At 50.1% G+C, this 17,308-nt stretch overlaps 2 protein-coding genes across 2 annotated transcripts; both read left to right on the forward strand.

Annotated features, from left to right (window-relative positions):
- The first annotated feature begins 71 nt into the window (after positions 1–71).
- On the forward strand, positions 72–2,687 carry LOC120668538 (non-specific lipid transfer protein GPI-anchored 7-like). The gene is made up of 2 exons (XM_039948274.1): positions 72–553; positions 2,355–2,687. The coding sequence occupies exons 1-2, from the start codon at positions 238–240 to the stop codon at positions 2,447–2,449; spliced, it is 411 nt and encodes a 136-aa protein (XP_039804208.1). The 5' UTR covers positions 72–237; the 3' UTR covers positions 2,450–2,687.
- A 495-nt stretch (positions 2,688–3,182) lies between these two features.
- On the forward strand, positions 3,183–16,849 carry LOC120668537 (mitochondrial intermediate peptidase, mitochondrial-like). Its single transcript, XM_039948273.1, has 17 exons — positions 3,183–3,561; positions 3,658–3,739; positions 3,835–3,887; positions 3,980–4,034; positions 4,261–4,399; positions 4,478–4,532; positions 5,330–5,552; positions 5,772–5,867; positions 5,998–6,117; positions 6,237–6,362; positions 6,513–6,668; positions 13,992–14,108; positions 14,449–14,571; positions 14,657–14,724; positions 14,878–15,013; positions 15,117–15,282; positions 15,384–16,849. Exons 1-17 carry the CDS (start codon positions 3,416–3,418, stop codon positions 15,620–15,622), a joined length of 2,100 nt encoding a protein of 699 aa, XP_039804207.1. The 5' UTR covers positions 3,183–3,415; the 3' UTR covers positions 15,623–16,849.
- Positions 16,850–17,308: the final 459 nt, after the last annotated feature.

Raw genomic sequence — 17,308 nt, forward strand, 5'->3', positions numbered from 1 at the left:
GTAACATCCTAAGAGCTCCATTACATAAACCATCATTTGAACATTCCAAGTTCCAAACAAAACACACCTTTGAATAGTCTCTCAAAAAGAAGAACCGCCCAAGCTCACCTACCAGCTGGTCAGCACTAATAAAGAAGGCACCATCCTCCTGGCTTCCTCTGCTCGCCCCTCCCAAAAGGTAGCAGAAGGGGGAGACTAGGAGGCACCGAGGCAGTCCACACTCGACAGAGAAGAGAGATGGCGATGCGGATGGCGGCGGCTGCGGCGGTCGCGGCGGTGTTGTGCGTGCTGGCGCCCCCCGCGGCGGCGCAGACGACGAAGACGCCGGACTGTGCGGCGAAGCTGACGCCGTGTGCGCCGTACATAAACACGACGGGGACGCCGCCGGAGGCCTGCTGCGGGTCGATCAAGGACGCCGTCCAGAACGACCTCCAGTGCCTCTGCGGGCTCTACGCCTCGCCGGAGATCTTCAAGGCCTTCAACATCAACGTCACCCAAGCCCTCGGCGTCTCCAAGCGCTGCGGCCTCGCCGACACCACCGAAGCCTGCAAGAGTAACTCTCCTTTCATCTTCCGGCGCCGAACAAGTGTTCTTCATTTACCTTTCCGACGATCTGGTTATCCAGCTTCCAATTTGCAGCGATCAGTTAGAACAATCATTAAAGCAAGCATCTTTAGCGATCAATTTGTCATGTGCAGTGGTCGATTTGCGCTAGTAGGCATCAGATAGACTAGATGCAGGTGGTTAATCAGGCAGCAACACAAGGCCGGACAGGTGTGCAAAGGGCCCGTGACTCGCATTTCCGCGTTTGTTGCTACTTGCTAGTGGCGTGCGGCGTAGGGTCTTGCTTTGCTGTCTCCATCAAGTCAAAGGCAACACTGGGGAAACATCTAGTTGGAAGTTGAAATAAGCTTCATGATCCGTGCCGCTATGAGGCTTGGAGTCATAAAAATACAGATGCCATATGCTCCCCCAGTCAGCCCCGTGAGGAGCTTAGTTTAATCTAGCATTCTAGCCGTGTGACACTCTGTATTCCCTTAAAATATACCATTATCTTAGGCTCTCAGCTCAGTCTTGGATGACTTGCCATAGCAGAAATCCAGGATAATATTTACAAGCCCATTCAGAAAATATCTAGTTTGACCCGATGTAGTAGATCCTGGTTTTGTATAGAACTTTCGTGCAGTACCCTGTACGTGTAACTTCCAATAGAGTTCCAAAATTCGTTAATCAATTCTGAAAGCAGCAATCCATATATTTTGGTACAAGGCGTACTGTATCCATCCAAGTGTCCCACTTTAATTCTACACTAGCTATAGCTAGTCTTTTCTTCAAATAATTTTGAGGTGTCCCTTTTGGTGTTTTCTGATAAATGTCTTAAATTTTCAATTTTACAGGCCTTCAGCTATAGTAATTCTTAATTACCAAATAAAATTTCCTGTGTTAATAAATTTCAATTGTGAAGTTAGGGAAAATTGGTTCAAGTCATACATATTGAGTTAGAAAATTTTCATAGATCATATTACTTAACATAGGGTGTCAGGGTGAAGCACATTTAAATTGACCCCTGGCAAAGGTGAAAACATGACGCACTAACATGCTTAAAGTTTCTGTATGGTTAGGCATGGTCCCAAGGATTACTATCGTCAACAATGTAGCACATTCATTTGCCGATTAGATCGTTGCTGTATGTGCATATCCACTAAGAAAAACTGTTATTGGCAGAAGCCACCAGCTACTGAAATAGATAATAAATGCATTACAAACTAGTTGCCCCATCTTTTTTGAATTGATGACAGGATTGCTACCAAACAACTCTCCGTAGGCCAGCGGAGCACTATGTTAACAGTATAGTTTTAGCTTTAGCATAACTGATGGTGGTCCAGCAATGATTCACATGAACAGTTTGAGCTAAATGGAACTTATTCGCAATCTGTTGGGCTTGGGCCTGCCTAACAGAGTGATGCTCATATTGTTTTAGTGCTGCTGCTTTTATATGCTAGTCACACTTGCCAATTTTCGATGCAGTATCTAAGCTGAATCCTTATAGTTCGAAGCCTTATAGTTCAAAGCATAAGAGCTGCACACTGACCCACTGCTTCAAAGTAATGGATGGAATTCTGGTTCTGCACTGGCATTAGCAAACTCTTCATAAACAAACTAGCAGTATATTTATTTGGTTTTATGATATGTCTCAATGTTTGTAAATGTAACTTCCTTGGTATAAAACTTCTTTAACTGAATTAGCTGGCATTATATGTCAACTGCACATGAAGAGCCCTTGTTTAAACCTGTATGTTTCCAAACAGCACCAAGACAACGAGCTTTTGACCTCAAACTCTACGTTCTTGCAGGTCCTCCTCCATCAGGTGGTGGAAGCAACACTCTGTCATTCGGTTTCCCAGGATTGATGAGCTTGTTCCTAGCTTTGTGGTCTGTGTTGGCATAAGATCCATCACGCTATTACTAGATTACCTTTGTTTGATCCCGCAGTAGATGATTTACTACAACGTTCTGAGATGGTGATGCTATGGCTGTGCATCGATACAATCAGCATTTGTTTTTGCTGTGTATTCATATAGTCCGGCAGTAGAAGTGATGGATCTGAACTAGAATTTCTCATTGCTTTCTTCATTGTGCTGTATTAAATTTGGATAATTACATCAAATGTTCTTGCTACCATGTAATTCACGGGTCACTTTGATCTGAAGCACGAAGCAGCCACTACAGTGAAAGCTGCACTGGAGATGCTGAGGCAAATGTTTCCCTTTCTCAGGAGGAGGATGGGGTATATCCAGCTAGCAGCCGCGAAGTATAGAGGAGGTGTAGATGCGGGGGAGGAGGAGGGAGCTGTCGTCCGGGTAGCGGCAGCTGCCAGCCGGAGTGCTCCGGCGAGGTGAAGGGGAGGAGGAGGGAGTTCTCCGGCGGCCTGGTTAGGGGTTTTGCTTGACGGTCCGATGCGGCTTATGCGGCCCAGATCGAAGGACATGGGGAACTGGAGGACGTTTTCATGGGAGGCCCTTGGATCATTTTTGTTTCCGTTTGCACCCCCAGAATTTGGATCGCGATTAATAATCGCGATCCGAACTGGAGTTATGTTCACCACTCGATCAACTATTAGCGGCCACGATTGAGAAAAAGGTGCCGGCAAAGGGATCTTTTGCGGAAGCACCCTCGAACTGTTGCGTTTTGCAGTTACTTCCACGGCTCACCTCCCCCAATCCCCCCTTGCTGTCGCTCCCGAGCAGCGAAAGCTCCGGCGAGAGGCGGCGACGGCGGGGGCGGCGGAGACGGAGGCCAGCCAGCTGCATATTGCCGTCGCTACACATCACGAGTAGAAAGCAACGCCGAGCAGATAGGGCCCAACGGTAACCCTAGAATAACCTCAGAGCCGATCAACTGAGCGCCCGCCGCAATGCTCTCTCGCGCCGCCGCCATCCGCCGCGGCGCTGCGGTCGCGTTCTCCACGGTGTCAGAGAAGGCGGAGACGGGACTGTATGGCTTCGACGTTCTGCGCACGGCGAAGGGGTTCCGCCGCTTCGTCGACGACGCCATCGAGCGGTAAGGAAACCTGAGCGCGAACTATACCCAATGCTTGCATGCCCAAAATCAAACAACGGCCGCTAATCCTCAGTGATTGTTTGATCGAACTGGCAGGTCGGACGAGCTCGTCGCACACGTCGCGGGGTTGCCGTCGCCCCCCGAGATTGTCCGCGCCATGGACGAGATTTCCAATACCGTAATCTACTTCCTTCTCTGCTAGTGGCTTTTGATCCATTCTATTTGCATTGATGCGGAGTAGTTGATATGTCGATGTTATGATGATATGGTTAGGTTTGCTCGGTCATTGATTCGGCGGAGCTGTGCAGGAACACGCACCCTGATAGGTGGGTTTGTAATGGTTGCTTCTTATTCAATTTCGGTGCTGGGTGGCAATGTGTTTTCAGGTTTGAATTAAATGGATATGCTTGTGTGCCAGGGAATTTGTGGAGGAGGCAGATAAGGCGTCAATGAGAATTTATGAGCATCTTCAGGTGAGCTTAACAGCAGAGTGTTGCTTCAGGTGGACTTGGAGTATTGTTTATAATAGAAACTTAAACTATCTGCATCTTTGCATACTGTATGGTGATCTCAACAATTATGACGATAGGTTGAAAACATCTTTGTGAAACTTTGCAATCCTGTAGCTAATTGAAAATCCCGAAGTTAGGTTAAATGATCAATTTGGAGTAACATTTTGATTTCTGTAACTCATTGCAGTACCTGAATACGAACACTACTTTGTACAATTCTATACTAAAAGCTGAGGGTGAAAGTTTCCTGCTCACAGAAGAAGCTAGAAGAGCAGCAACTACCTTGCGTATTGACTTTGAAAAGGGAGGGATTCATCTTCCTGAAGGTTGCCAACTGAAATTTACGTCACTCTGTCTCTTCTCGTAACTGACTGTTAAAGTAAACCATGGTTCTTCTTTGGCAGATAAACTTGAGCGTGTTAATCAGCTGAACCTTGAGATTGCCCAGCTGGGTAGAAAGTAGGTACATCAATTGGACACTTGCTATTGGTAGTCTATACCATCTTCATTGTTGAGCTGCTTCGATCTGTTCTAGTTGCATGTTTTCAGGCTGTGTATTGGCAAGTAATTTCATTGTTTGATGACTTGAGTTGTTGGCAACCTGTCTATATGTTAAAATTCTTGATGCTAGCACTGACCTGTGAGTTTCATCTGGTTTTAGAAATTTTGATTTTTCCTCGCTTGTGCTGACTACTGAAAAACAACTGAGATGTTTATGAATGACCAACTGGTTGCCTCTTATTGTTCCAGTGCTTGAAAGTACTTGGATAAAACTCTTTTCTTTTCTCTCTCTATGCTCAGTTATGTTGATGTTCTTAATCCAAGCAATTAGGTGGCATGCATTCCACATTAAGTTGAGTACCAGGTTAAGGAGTATATGTGATTAGTTAATCTTGCATTTATCGAACAAAAAATGATTATTGCTTTTGATCTTTTCCCGTACTACTGAAATTGAGAAATGGAGTGTTAGACAATTCTCAAGTATTCTGCTCTATCGCGCACCTATTATGCATGCTGTTAGTTGATTCATGGTCGGCCAGGTAGCCCTCTAAATTGCCTAGTGGAACTCTATTTGTTTTACTAGCACCTTTTATGGATGGTTTATGATGCCCTGTCACTTTAGCTTCGCTGTACAGTGCTCCTTTTAGTTTATTGGCTAGTTGCTTGCTTTGCACTTTATGTTGAGCCTGTCAATTGGTACTGCTAGATGGAGTGAACTGTTTGTATCTAGTGTGAACTTCCTTTTCCTGTTCCAGGTTCAGTGAAAATGTAATGAACAAACCAGGTTTTGTGGATGTATACCCAGCTTCACGGGTCCCAAGAAACCTGCGACATCATTTCAAGTCTGTTTACCGATTTAATTCTGGAAGTTTTGAGAAGCAAAGCAACCAGTTTAGCACTGCAAAGCAGAAGGGTCTAAGGATTGTAACAGACTCGGAAAATCTATCATCAGCATTAAGATGTATTTCTGATGAGGAAGTAAGTATGTCTTGTTCCACTTGCAAAACATCTGGAACATTCATAGACCCAATTTGTTTGTCACAGATAAAGATGCATGATAGCATTGAACAATGTTTGAATTTCTTATGTCACCACCCACTTTCGCTCTTGATTGATTCAATTACTGTCTGTTACTGTACAGATGCATATCACCAGTCCAGTGACAGTGTCAATCTAACTATTTCGAATTTTCCAAAGGTCAGGAAACAGGTATACATTGTTGGGAACTCTGAACCTCGAGAAAATATTGGTGTTCTTAATGAACTTATAGATGCTCGTGATGAGCTTGCAAAGGTATTGCGGTTTCTTCATATTTTGAAGTTACGTGGCTTTATTATTCAAATATCATAGTATTGATTACAAATGCAACCGGCTGAACAACCATATATAATTACATATTTTTCCCTTGCTGATGGCCCTACAGATTATGGGATGCAAATCGTATGCTGAATTTGCTATTCGTCCTAACATGGCTGCATCAGCTGATGTAGTTATGTCATTTCTCGGAGATTTGAGTAACATTGTTAGGCATAAAGCTGATGAGGTACGAATGGATTCAACTTAATCTGTTATTATGCATTGTTATGTTATATACTTCTATATGTTATTATGCATCATTAAATTCAATAATCCATTTCTGTCTCTCTTGATAACTTCACACAGGAATTTAAGGCTATACAGGATTTCAAGAGAAGAATATGTTGTGAAAAGAGTGCTGATCTTGAACCCTGGGATGAAGATTTCTTCATTGGAATGATGAAATCATCTCTAAACAACCTGGATGCTTCCGTACGTGCTAACTTATATACATCTCAGAGATGAAATAACTGTACCTAAGGCTAATTCGAACACTGGTTTGACATATACTGGATGCATACCTTTAGAGTGTAAGCCTTACTTTTTGTACTAACAATATTGACACCTTTTTTTATCTATCAGATCATTACAAAATACTTTCCCTTGTCACAATGCCTAAAAGGTCTGAATGTGCTGGTTGAATCATTATTTGGTGCCACATTCCATCAAATTCCCATGAGGGATGGAGAGTCATGGCATCCAGATGTGATAAAGCTCTCACTCTGTCATCCTGATGAGGTACAAGTGTGCCAAGCGTGCTTTAGTTATTTCTATGTGCTCTACTTATATAATGCTAGCATTATCACCATGTTTTTTTGCCTTTTATTACTAAAACTCAAACGGCAAATTGTAAATTCCGGCTCATATCCTAGCAGGCGGCCTGCCTGATGATCCTTTTCAATGTGTCCTGCCCCATTTGTGCTCCCTCAATTAGACTGCTTGATACTGAGGTTTACACTGTGTAACCTGTAATTGCTAGTGATGATCATTACTAATTGTTGGTGTATATGTGAGCCCATGTATAGAGGCCCATCTAGATGCCCATGTATAGGAACTATATATCCCACCCTTCTAGGGTTTGGAGGAATACACACAATTATTCCCTCTATCATGGTATCCGTTGCTTAGGTTTCTTCTCCCATGGCGGCCGCTGCCGCCGCCGCCGTCGCCACCGCCGCCATGGCTGGCCGGCCGCCGGCGCTGCCCCTCCCCCCCTCTCCTCCTTCCCTTCCCCCTCTTCCCTTCCCGGCGGCTGCCTCTATGGGAACTCCCCTGCGTGGATCTCTAGCTCCCCTGTTCTGGGAGCCGCCTCCCCTGCGTGGTCCCCTGATCTGGGAGCCGTGGCTGTTGTTGCAGGTGGGCAGGGCCTGGACGCCGCCGTCGTGGGCGCGCCGGCCCTGGGCGCCGCCGCAGAGGGTGTGCTGCCCCCAGCGCTCGCCGCTGCTGGGAGCTGGCCGGCCCTGGGCGCCGCCGCCGCGAGCGAGCCGGCCCCTGGCGCCGCCGGATCCGCTGCCCCCGGCGCGGGGGTCGCAGGCGCAGGGGGCGCGTGCGCGTGGCCGCCCCGGCGCGCCGCCGCCGTCCCTGCCACTGCTCCTCTGGCCGGCGCCGGCGCGACCTCCCGTGTTCCCGCCATGGGCGCGGGCGCGAGCGCGGCCCCTGCCGCCGCCGCTGCCTCTTCTGCACGTGCGTGGGCTGTGGCCGCGAGTGCCGCCTCATCTGCGCGCGCGTGGCCGGCCCCTGGCACGCCCGCTTCGCCTGCCCTACCCCCGCTGGCCGTGGGCGCGGGCGCGGTTCCAACCGCGGGCACCGCGACCGCCGCCGCCGCCCGTCTCGCGGCCGCCGCCGCTGCCGCCAACGGCGCCGCGCCCGTGGCCGCGCCCGCGGTGCCTCTACCCTGCGGCCACCAATGCTGCTACGGCCGACGCAGCTCTCGCCGCGGCCTTCCTCGCCGCGGCCTTCCTCGCCGCCAAGTCCGAGGCTGCGGTGGCTTAGGAACGGGCCCGCGTGGCTGCCCTTGCTTGGGAGCGCGAGCGCTCCGCGGTCGACGCTCTCACTCGTCAGGTCGCCACGGAGACGCCCTACTTTCTTGTCCCGCCCGTCGTCCCCTTCACCGAGCACGGTGCTTCGTCCTCCCACCAGGCTCCACCCTCTGGATCTGGACCCCGGATCGACCCGCTCGACCCCCTCCTTGGTGCTCCTCTCACCGGCCAGACCGGGGGTGGGGGAGGCCGAGGGCGTCGGCGGCGGAGGGGACGTGGTGGTGGCGCTCGGGGCACTCCGGACCCGACTCCGGCTCCCACTCCTGCTCCTGGCCCTAGAGGTACGCCCTGATCATCCTTCAGCATCCCGATGTGGCCGTTTCAGGGTCAGGGGGTGGCCCTCGTCCTCAGCCCCAGCCGGCGGCCATGCTCGCCGCCGCTGCTTCTCTGTTCGCGCCGTTCTGAACCCCGCCCGCTCCACCCAGCCAGCAGCTGACCTGGCCTGGGGGGTGGGACCAGGCCGGACTGGCGCAGTCCTTCAGCGCCATGGGGCGGACGCCGCCGGTCAGCACCGAGTGGATCGCCGACTCGGGTGCCTCCTTCCACACCACCCCAGATGCCGGTATCCTCTCTTCTGTCCGATCCCCACACCCCTCTTGTCCTTCCTCCATCATGGTTGGTGATAGGTCTTGCCTTCCTGTCACCGCCGTGGGTTCTGCTCCTGGCTCTTTTCGTCTTCCCAATGTCCTTGTTGCTCCTCAGATGGTTCACAATTTTCTTTCCATTCGTCAGTTTACAGCTGACAACTCTTGTTCCATCGAGTTTGACTCTTCTGGCCTTACTGTAAAGGATTCGGCCTCCCGGCGTCCGCTACTCCGGTGTGACAGCACGGGGTCCCTTTACACCCTTCGCCTTTCGTCTTCCGCTGCACCACTCTCGTCTTCTTTGTCTGCCGCTTTTTCCGCGACACCGTCTTCCACCACCTGGCACCGCCGTCTTGGTCACCCTGGCCGCGACGTTCTAGCTCAGCTCAGTCGTAGTATCGATGTTCCTGGTACTCGGGCTCCTGCAGAGCACCTGAAAGCATCTAGGCCCCTAATTCGAGTTTTGGTAATTAATGACAACGATTTGTGGATTAACAATTGCATTCGAGATAATGAGCATAGGTTGATCCACGGATGAAAGGGATTTGGTTGTGAACGTGTGAAGTTTGGAGATGATATGCAAAGCTCGGGCTCAAGGCAAATGTATAAAATATGGCTTTTGTATTTTACCGGTTACAAGGCGTTTAGTGGATGAAAAGTGACCGGATTTGTTGGATAGATAGCCGTACTATCAAGAGGGGTTGTATACTCGTGATTGACGGGTCTTTAGTGCCATTTTACTCAAAATGTCTAGGTGCATGCATGAGGGCTAACAACGCTTTGACAAGATTTGAAAAAGAACAAGTTTGAGAGCTGACTGCACAAGCGCGGACAGTCCGCTCCCTGGAGCGCGGACGGTCCGCACCCGTACCAGAGAGCATGTTTGGTTCTGGTGGAAATTAGATGTAACTGGCAGACAGTCCGGCCCAGGTGGGCGGACGGTCCGCCGCTCTAACTCAAATTGTACCAGAGGGTGTTTTCTCTGGTTGAGGCGATGATTTGTGCAGCGGACGGTCCGCCCCTGGGGTGAGGACGGTCCGCCGGCTATTTGACAATTTGTACCAGAGACATTGTTGTCTCTGGTGGTTTTCAAGAATGAACAGAGGACGGTCCGCCCTTGGGGCGCGGACGGTCCGCCAGCTAATTTCAAAGTTGTACCAGAGACGATGTTCATCTCTGGTGGTGTGGAACACATAACTACGGACGGTCCGCCCTTGGGGAGCGGATGGTCCGCTAGGGCTGTAACGGATAGTTCTGACACGCATTAAATGCACTCTGACTCACTGGTTTATAACGGCGGACGGTCTGGTTTTTGAACCGCGGACGGTCCGCGACTTCGCAGAAAAGAGTGTAACGGCTAGTTTTTGAGGGGATGTCTATATATATCCAATGCCCGGTCATTGGGAGGCTCTCTTGGCCATTTGGACTGCATACTTGACACTGTAGAGCTAAGACATCCCTCTCTCACACACACTTGCTTATAGATTGTATTCTTGAGAGTGTGAGGGCTTCCTAGTGCATTGCATCAAGAGTTTGAGCTTTGTGGCACTAGGGAAACTTCAAGCAAGCGTTATCGACTTGTTACTCTTGGGAGTTGCCGCTCCCTAGACGGCTTGGAGAAGAGGATTTCGTGGAGCTCCTCCAAGGAGATTGTTGAGGAGCCCCGATTTCGTTTGTGAGAGGTCTTGTGCTCACCTCACCGGAGTGATGAAGAACAACTCTAGTGGAATCGAGGTGTGGAACGGTTCCTTGATTCAAGCCGGCTCAAGATCAAGAGGTTCTTGATAGAGGAGCGGTTGATTCTTGGAATCCACCTCAACGTGGATTAGGGGTGACCGGCAAATCATCGACACCACGGGATAAATTCGTGTGTCAAGTTTGGTTACCTCTCTTGCTTACTTTAATTCTTGTTTTTACTTTGAGCAATTTACTTTACTAGAGCTTGATTTGTATCTTGTCACCCTAGGTTACAAACCCATTTAGAGATAGTAGTAGCATGACATAGGACTTTCTTTTGTTACTAATTAAATTCTCTAGTGTTGTTGGTTTTAGATTTTAAACCGGTTATTCACCCCCTCTAATTGGTGTTCTTGATCCTACAGCACCTCTGCCATGCGTGCCAGCTTGGTCGTCATGTTCGGCTTTCTTTTTCCTCTTCTTCGCATGTGACGTATGCCTTCGATCTTGTTCACTGTGACCTGTGGACCTCTCCTGTTCTCAGCCTCTCTGGCTATAAATACTATCTGGTGGTGGTTGATGATTTCTCACACTACTCTTGGACTTTCCCTTTGCGCGCCAAGTCTGAGACCTTCCCCACCCTCCTCCACTTCTTTGCCTGGGTGTCCACTCAGTTCGGCCTCACCATTAAGGCCGTCCAGTGTGACAACGGGCGTGAGTTCGACAACTCCACCTCCCGTTCTTTCTTCCTCTCTCGGGGTGTTCAGCTGCGTATGTATTTTCCGTATACCTCTCCCTAGAACGGCAAGGCTGAGCGGATGATTCGCACGACGAACGACGTCGTGCGCACCCTTCTGATCCAGGCCTCTCTGCCCCCGCGCTTCTAGGCCGAGGGTCTCCACACCGCCACCTACTTGATTAACCGTCTAACGTCCACTGCTTCTCCTGCTCCCACTCCACAACACGCTCTCTTCGGTACCCCTCTTCGCTACGACCACCTTCGGGTCTTCGAGTGTGCGTGTTACCCTAACACCTCCGCCATTGCTCCTCACAAGCTGGCGCCCCGCTCGACTCGTTGTGTGTTTCTTGGGTACTCCCCTGACCACAAGGGGCACCGATGCTTTGACCTCACCTCTCGCCGCGTCCTGATCTCCCGACACGTCGTGTTTGACGAGTCGGACTTCCCCTACTCCACCTCCTCCAAACCTTCTCCTAACCCCGAGTTGGAGTCGCTGTTTCCGACTGACCCGGTGGTTCAGCCACTTTTACATGTCTGTCCTTTCCCTGCAGGTTTTTCCGGTGCACCGGCAGCGCTTCCGGTGACTCCTGCTGCGCCCAGCGCGGCCCTGGTGCCCGCCGTTGCGCCACGCGCGGCCCCAGGACCTCCTGTCGTGTCGTGCGCGGCCCCGGGGTCTCCTGCTGTGCCACGCGCGGCCCCGGTGCCTCCTACTGCACCTGCGCGGTACGCTCAACCGGTGTAGGTGTACCAGCATCGTTCGGCGCCGACACCGGCGCCGCCGCGGTACGCTCAGCCGGTGTAGGTGTACCGGCGTCGTTCGACACCGACACCGGCGCCGCCTCCGGCTCCGGAGGCTCCTGCGACGCCTACACCGGAGCCGTCGCCGCCGACTCGCTCTCGAGAAGAGCCGGAGGTGTACCACCCACCAGTCGTCCATCGGGATCCTCGGCATATCCATCCCATGGTGACTCGGCGGATGGCGTCTCAGGCCGCTAACTTTCTCCGCCACCGAGGGGAGCCGCGGGTGCGGGTCTCTCCGGTACCCTCCTCTGTCCACGACGCCTTGGCGGATCCTCACTGGCGTCGCGCGATGGAAGAGGAGTACGCGGCTCTTCTCGCCAACCAGACGTGGGACCTCGTGCCGTGTCCGTCTGGTGGCAATGTGGTCACAGGCAAGTGGATCTGGACGCATGAGCGTCGGGCTGACGGCACACTGGAGTGCTACAAGGCTCGCTGGGTTCTCCGGGGTTTCACCCAGCGGTCTGGTGTGGACTATGATGAGACCTTCAGTCTAGTGGTGAAGCCCGCTACGGTGTGCACGGTCCTCTCGCTTGCGCTTTCTCGCTCTTGGCCTATGCACCAGCTGGATGTGAAGAATGCGTTTATTCACGGCACTCTGTCAGAGACTGTCTACTGCTCTCAGCCAGCGGGATTTGTGGACTCGAGTCGTTCGGATATGGTCTGCCGGCTCAACAAGTCCCTCTATGGTCTGAAGCAGGCTCCTCGAGCTTGGTACTCTCGGTTCGCCACGTTCTTGCTGACTTTGGGGTTCACCGAGGCCGAGGCTGACACTTCTCTGTTCATCTACCGTCGTGGGGATGAGACTACCTACCTGCTGCTCTATGTTGATGATATTATGCTCCACCTCCAGTCAGCAGTTGTTTGAGCGCGTCATCTCCTCTCTGCAGCGGGAGTTTGCTATGAAGGATCTTGGTCAGCTCTACCACTTCTTGGGCGTTACTGTTGAGACTCGCCCGTCTGGCCTGTTCCTTCACCAGCGGCAGTATGCACTCGACATTCTGGAGCGGGTTGGGATGACTGATTGCAAGCCATGCTCCATTCCTGTCGATACTCAGGCGAAGCTGTCTGCTGATCTGGGTGATCCCGTGGCTGATCCTACTGCCTACCGGAGCCTCGCCGGTGCCTTGCAGTACCTCACTTTCACCCGGCCGGATCTCACCTATGCCGTTCAGCAGGTCTGTCTTCACATGCATGATCCCCGGGAGTCTCACCTTGCTGCCTTGAAGTGTCCTCGGCTACGTCCATGGCACTGCTGGCTTCGGTTTGGTTCTTCACCGCTCTCCCACCTCTGAGCTGGTGGTCTACACCGACGCTGACTAGGCTGGCTGCCTGGACACTCGCCGCTCCACTTTCGGCTACGCCGTCTTCCTGGGCGGCAACCTTGTCTCTCCAAGCGGCAACCGGTTGTCTCCCGCTCCAGTGCTGAGGCGGAGTACCGGGCTGTCGCTAACGGCGTGGCGGAGGCGTCCTGGCTCCGACAACTTTTGGCGGAGCTCCATAGCCCGCTCTCCAAGAGCACGCTCGTCTACTGCGACAACGTCAGCGCCGTGTACCTCTCCACCAACCCCGTTCAGTATCAGCGGACGAAGCACGTGGAGATCGACTTGCACTTCGTGCGTGACAGGGTCGCCGTCGGTGATGTTCGGGTACTCCATGTCCCGACCACCTCCCAGTTTGCCGACATCTTCACCAAGGGACTACCCTCCTCGACCTTCTCGGAGTTTCGCTCCAGCCTCAACGTAGCAGGTGGCTAGTTGTGGCTGCGGGGGGGGGGGGGGGGGGTATTTGCCCTTTGTACTTTCTTCTTGTCCAGTCTTGAACACCGCTGCGTCGGTAGTTCAGACTGCGGGGAGTGTTGGCTTTTTTGTTGTCCAGTCTTGAACACCGCTGCGCTGGTAGTTCAGACTGCGGGGGGGGGGGGGGGGGTGTTGGTGTATATGTGAGCCCATATATAGAGGCCCATGTATATGAACTATATATCCCACCCTTCTAGAGTTTGGAGGAATACACACAATTATTCCCTCTATCACTAATGTTCTATATTTTGTTGTCAGTTCTTGCTGTTTGTAAACATGCAAATTTCATGAAAAAATAAGTGCTTCAGGGAAATCTAATCAAGATCCCAGTTAGTACTACTTGGACATTTATGCACCACAATTTCTACGTATTGTTATATTTTCTGGGAACAAAGTGACTAAAGGCAACCATGTCTAATGAGCAGGGTGATTTAGGATTCATGTATCTTGATCTCTACTCCAGGAAGGGTAAATATCCAGGATGTGCTCATTTTGCTGTCCAAGGAGGGCGGAGATCATCGGACTCAAAGTATCAACTCCCGGTATATGTTCTCTTATTCATTGTTTGTTCCATGTTGCTGTAGAATATATGAAGTTCTTTCATGAAGATCGAGCTTCATAGTTCATACAAGGAAATGATAGCTAAAACAAGGTTTGCTTTGTAGCTATTATCAGCCTAAATAGGTTCAATATATTCCTAGTCGGATAACCTGATACATAGCTTATGTGGAGTATCTGTTGCAGCTTCTGGTTTCATTAGCATATAAATGATTTTTGAAGGACGTTAAAATGTAAAAAGATCAATGAATATATCATAGAAAATTGCCGTTTTTCAATTAAAAAGTTGCTTCAGTTCCAATGGACTCCATGCTTGATTTTCAGATCATTGCCTTAGTTTGCAACTTCTCGAATTCTAGTGGAATAACTGCAAGGCTTAACCATGGGGATGTTGAAACTCTTTTTCATGAGTTTGGGCACGCCCTTCATTCTCTGCTATCAAGAACGGTACTTTGCTTGTTCTTCTTAATATTTGACTTCTGCTTTGACTTCCACATTTACTACATTGCTTATTTTTAATATTTGAATGCAGGAATATCAGCATTTCTCTGGTACTAGGGTTGCTCTTGATGTAGCTGAAATTCCCTCAAACATCTTTGAGTACGTATGGTTCCATACTTCCATAGTAGTTAGTTGTTTTAGCAATGCTATCTAGTTTTGGCTGATTCAAAATAAGAGTTGTTTATTAAAAAAGAGAGAGTTCTTTTGGTTAGCAGCCTCTGTACCTATAGTTGAGTTTCATTGACATTGCAGATGTTATGCATGGGACTATCGTGTCCTGAAGACATTTGCTCTAGATGAAACAACTGGAGATGCAATACCAGAAAAGCTGGTAAAGGCGCTAAATGCTTCTCGGAATATGTTTCCTGCTACTGAGCTCCAGAGGCAGGTTTGTTTTTATTTCCAGGTCTCACAAAAGTAGGATTCATCCTTTGTTTTCCTCGTTGTCATATTTCTTGTTTCACTTAGTGCTGTTGTACTCCCCTTTCTAGATCTTCTACTCTATAATGGACCTAACCTTGTTTGGGGAGCAAGCATCCAAGCCTATGGACACAATTTCCACTGTTGCTGATTTGAGAAGGAAGCATACGAGTTGGAAATGTGCAGCAGGCACACACTGGCATACCCGGTTTAACCATCTCATAAACTATGGTGCTGGTAAGTTTTCAGGCTGTCCTCTAGTCCCATGAACTTGTTTGCATTCCTTACTTCTCATAGACATATAAGCAAGCTATGTTAACTATGTCATATTGTTGCAGGATACTATAGCTACCTCTATGCTCGGTGTTTTGCCACAACAATTTGGCAGGAAATATGCCAAGAGGATCCATTGTCCCGCAGTGCAGGCAGTGCCATTAGGGATAAATTCTTGCGGTATGGTGGGTCAAAGGACCCATCGTCCTTGCTAAAGGATTTTGCAGGTGATGCCATCATTAGAAACTCTGGCGGTGGAATAATCCCTGACATTAGTTCCTTATGCAAAGAAATTGGTTTGTGAAATACCATTGAGGGTTGAGGCTGTCACCATTCTGTTTGACCCTGAACTGGACTAACAGGCAAATAACTAAGCCTGAAACGATCGAGATGCTGAATTCAGGTGCTTGATCTCTCGACATGACAGCGGGTGCTAGTTGCAGGTCAAGCCGATCTACTCATACGGGTTTCGTATCAAGGAATTCAATTGGTTACCCCCACAGGACCCTTATCTGAAGTTGGCTGGGTCTCCTGGACCTCAGCTATCTTAATCGTTCGCCTATTTCTGCTGCTGCATGCTGGGAGGGTGGTTTCATGATCTGTCAGGTGTTATCCTTCTCAGCTCCGCTTCACTGCCCTGGACAATCTGTCCATCCCTGCCTATTCTATTTTGTAACTTGTAAGACTGTCATTCTTTGATGTATTCATAATACTTCCAAACGCCCTGCGACGGCAGCTCGCCTATGTTGCTCCATGACAGCACAGCCACAGGCAACGAAGATTACACTAGCACCAGCCAGTTTTCCATCCCTCTTTCTTGGGCAGAGATTGAGCATGTGTGAACTGGTCAAAAGTATTATAGTCCTCCTCTCCTGCTTAAAATTAAAAAAAAATCTAGCAAATTTTGTAGAGATGTCATTGTACCATTTGTACCTGTAGCATCTGAACTTGGTAGTTCATCTCCAAGTTACTGTGGATCCTGATAGTGAAGGCAGAAAATCTATGTTCCATTAATTGCTGTAGAACTAATCCAAGCTGGTAATGTCGCTGAATTTGATTCTATTTCTACCCCATTTGAAATCTGCTTATAGCTAGTTATGCACACCTGTAGGCTGTAGATCAAGAGCTACATGCAGATTGCAGCAGCTGGTGGCGGGGCTGCAGCACTGCCACCACCGCGGCATCCTGCACCGCTCCATCCTGCTCATCGACCGCCACGGCGTGCTCAAAATTTGGGTGGGTCTCCTGAGGCTTCTCAGTTATCTTCATCGTTTCATCTATTTCAAGTGTTATTCTCGTTTGAGATGCTGTCATTCTATCCTACTCCCATTGTATGGTAGTGATCTTTTGGAAACAAAGGAAGCGATTTTAGAATCGAGCTCAGCTCCCTTAGCTTTCACCGACGCTGAGCAGTCAATCTGTCAAAAGTAGAGTCGGTGCTCGTTGGCATCCCTGGACCCTGGCTACTTCCTTTTGTAACTTGTATGAGCCGTATCATCACTCGTTGACGTATTCACGATGTATTTCCAAACGCCCTGCGACGGCAGCTCGCCTATGTTGCTGCTCCGTTCCATGACAGCGCAGCCATCCAGCTGCGGTTTGTTCAGAACTTTACATGCAACGAAGATTACAGTAGCAAGCATGCATGCATCAGCTGGTGTTTCATCTTCTTTCTTTTGGCTAAACGCGCGGGCGGCGTCTCTGTTCCTTTGGCCCCACATGGTGCGCCAGTTTCTGCAAGTGTGCTGCGCCAACTGGTAGTAGTGCCGTTTCCATCCCGCGACCTCGTCGTCGTCGTCAGCTTCCAGTACGCCGCCGCGACGGCGACGTCGAAGCGGCACGGAGCCCGGCCATGGCTGGCCACCGAGCCGCCGCCAAATGGCCTCCTCCGTTCTGCCGCGTCGGGTCCCTTTCCGTGAAACGCAGCGGTAGATGATGCTATCATGGCACCATCGGGTGCACTGTTCGTACAACACGTTCGATTCCGGCA

This window comes from Panicum virgatum, chromosome 4N (genome assembly GCF_016808335.1).
Source record: "Panicum virgatum strain AP13 chromosome 4N, P.virgatum_v5, whole genome shotgun sequence".
Lineage (NCBI taxonomy): Eukaryota > Viridiplantae > Streptophyta > Magnoliopsida > Poales > Poaceae > Panicum > Panicum virgatum.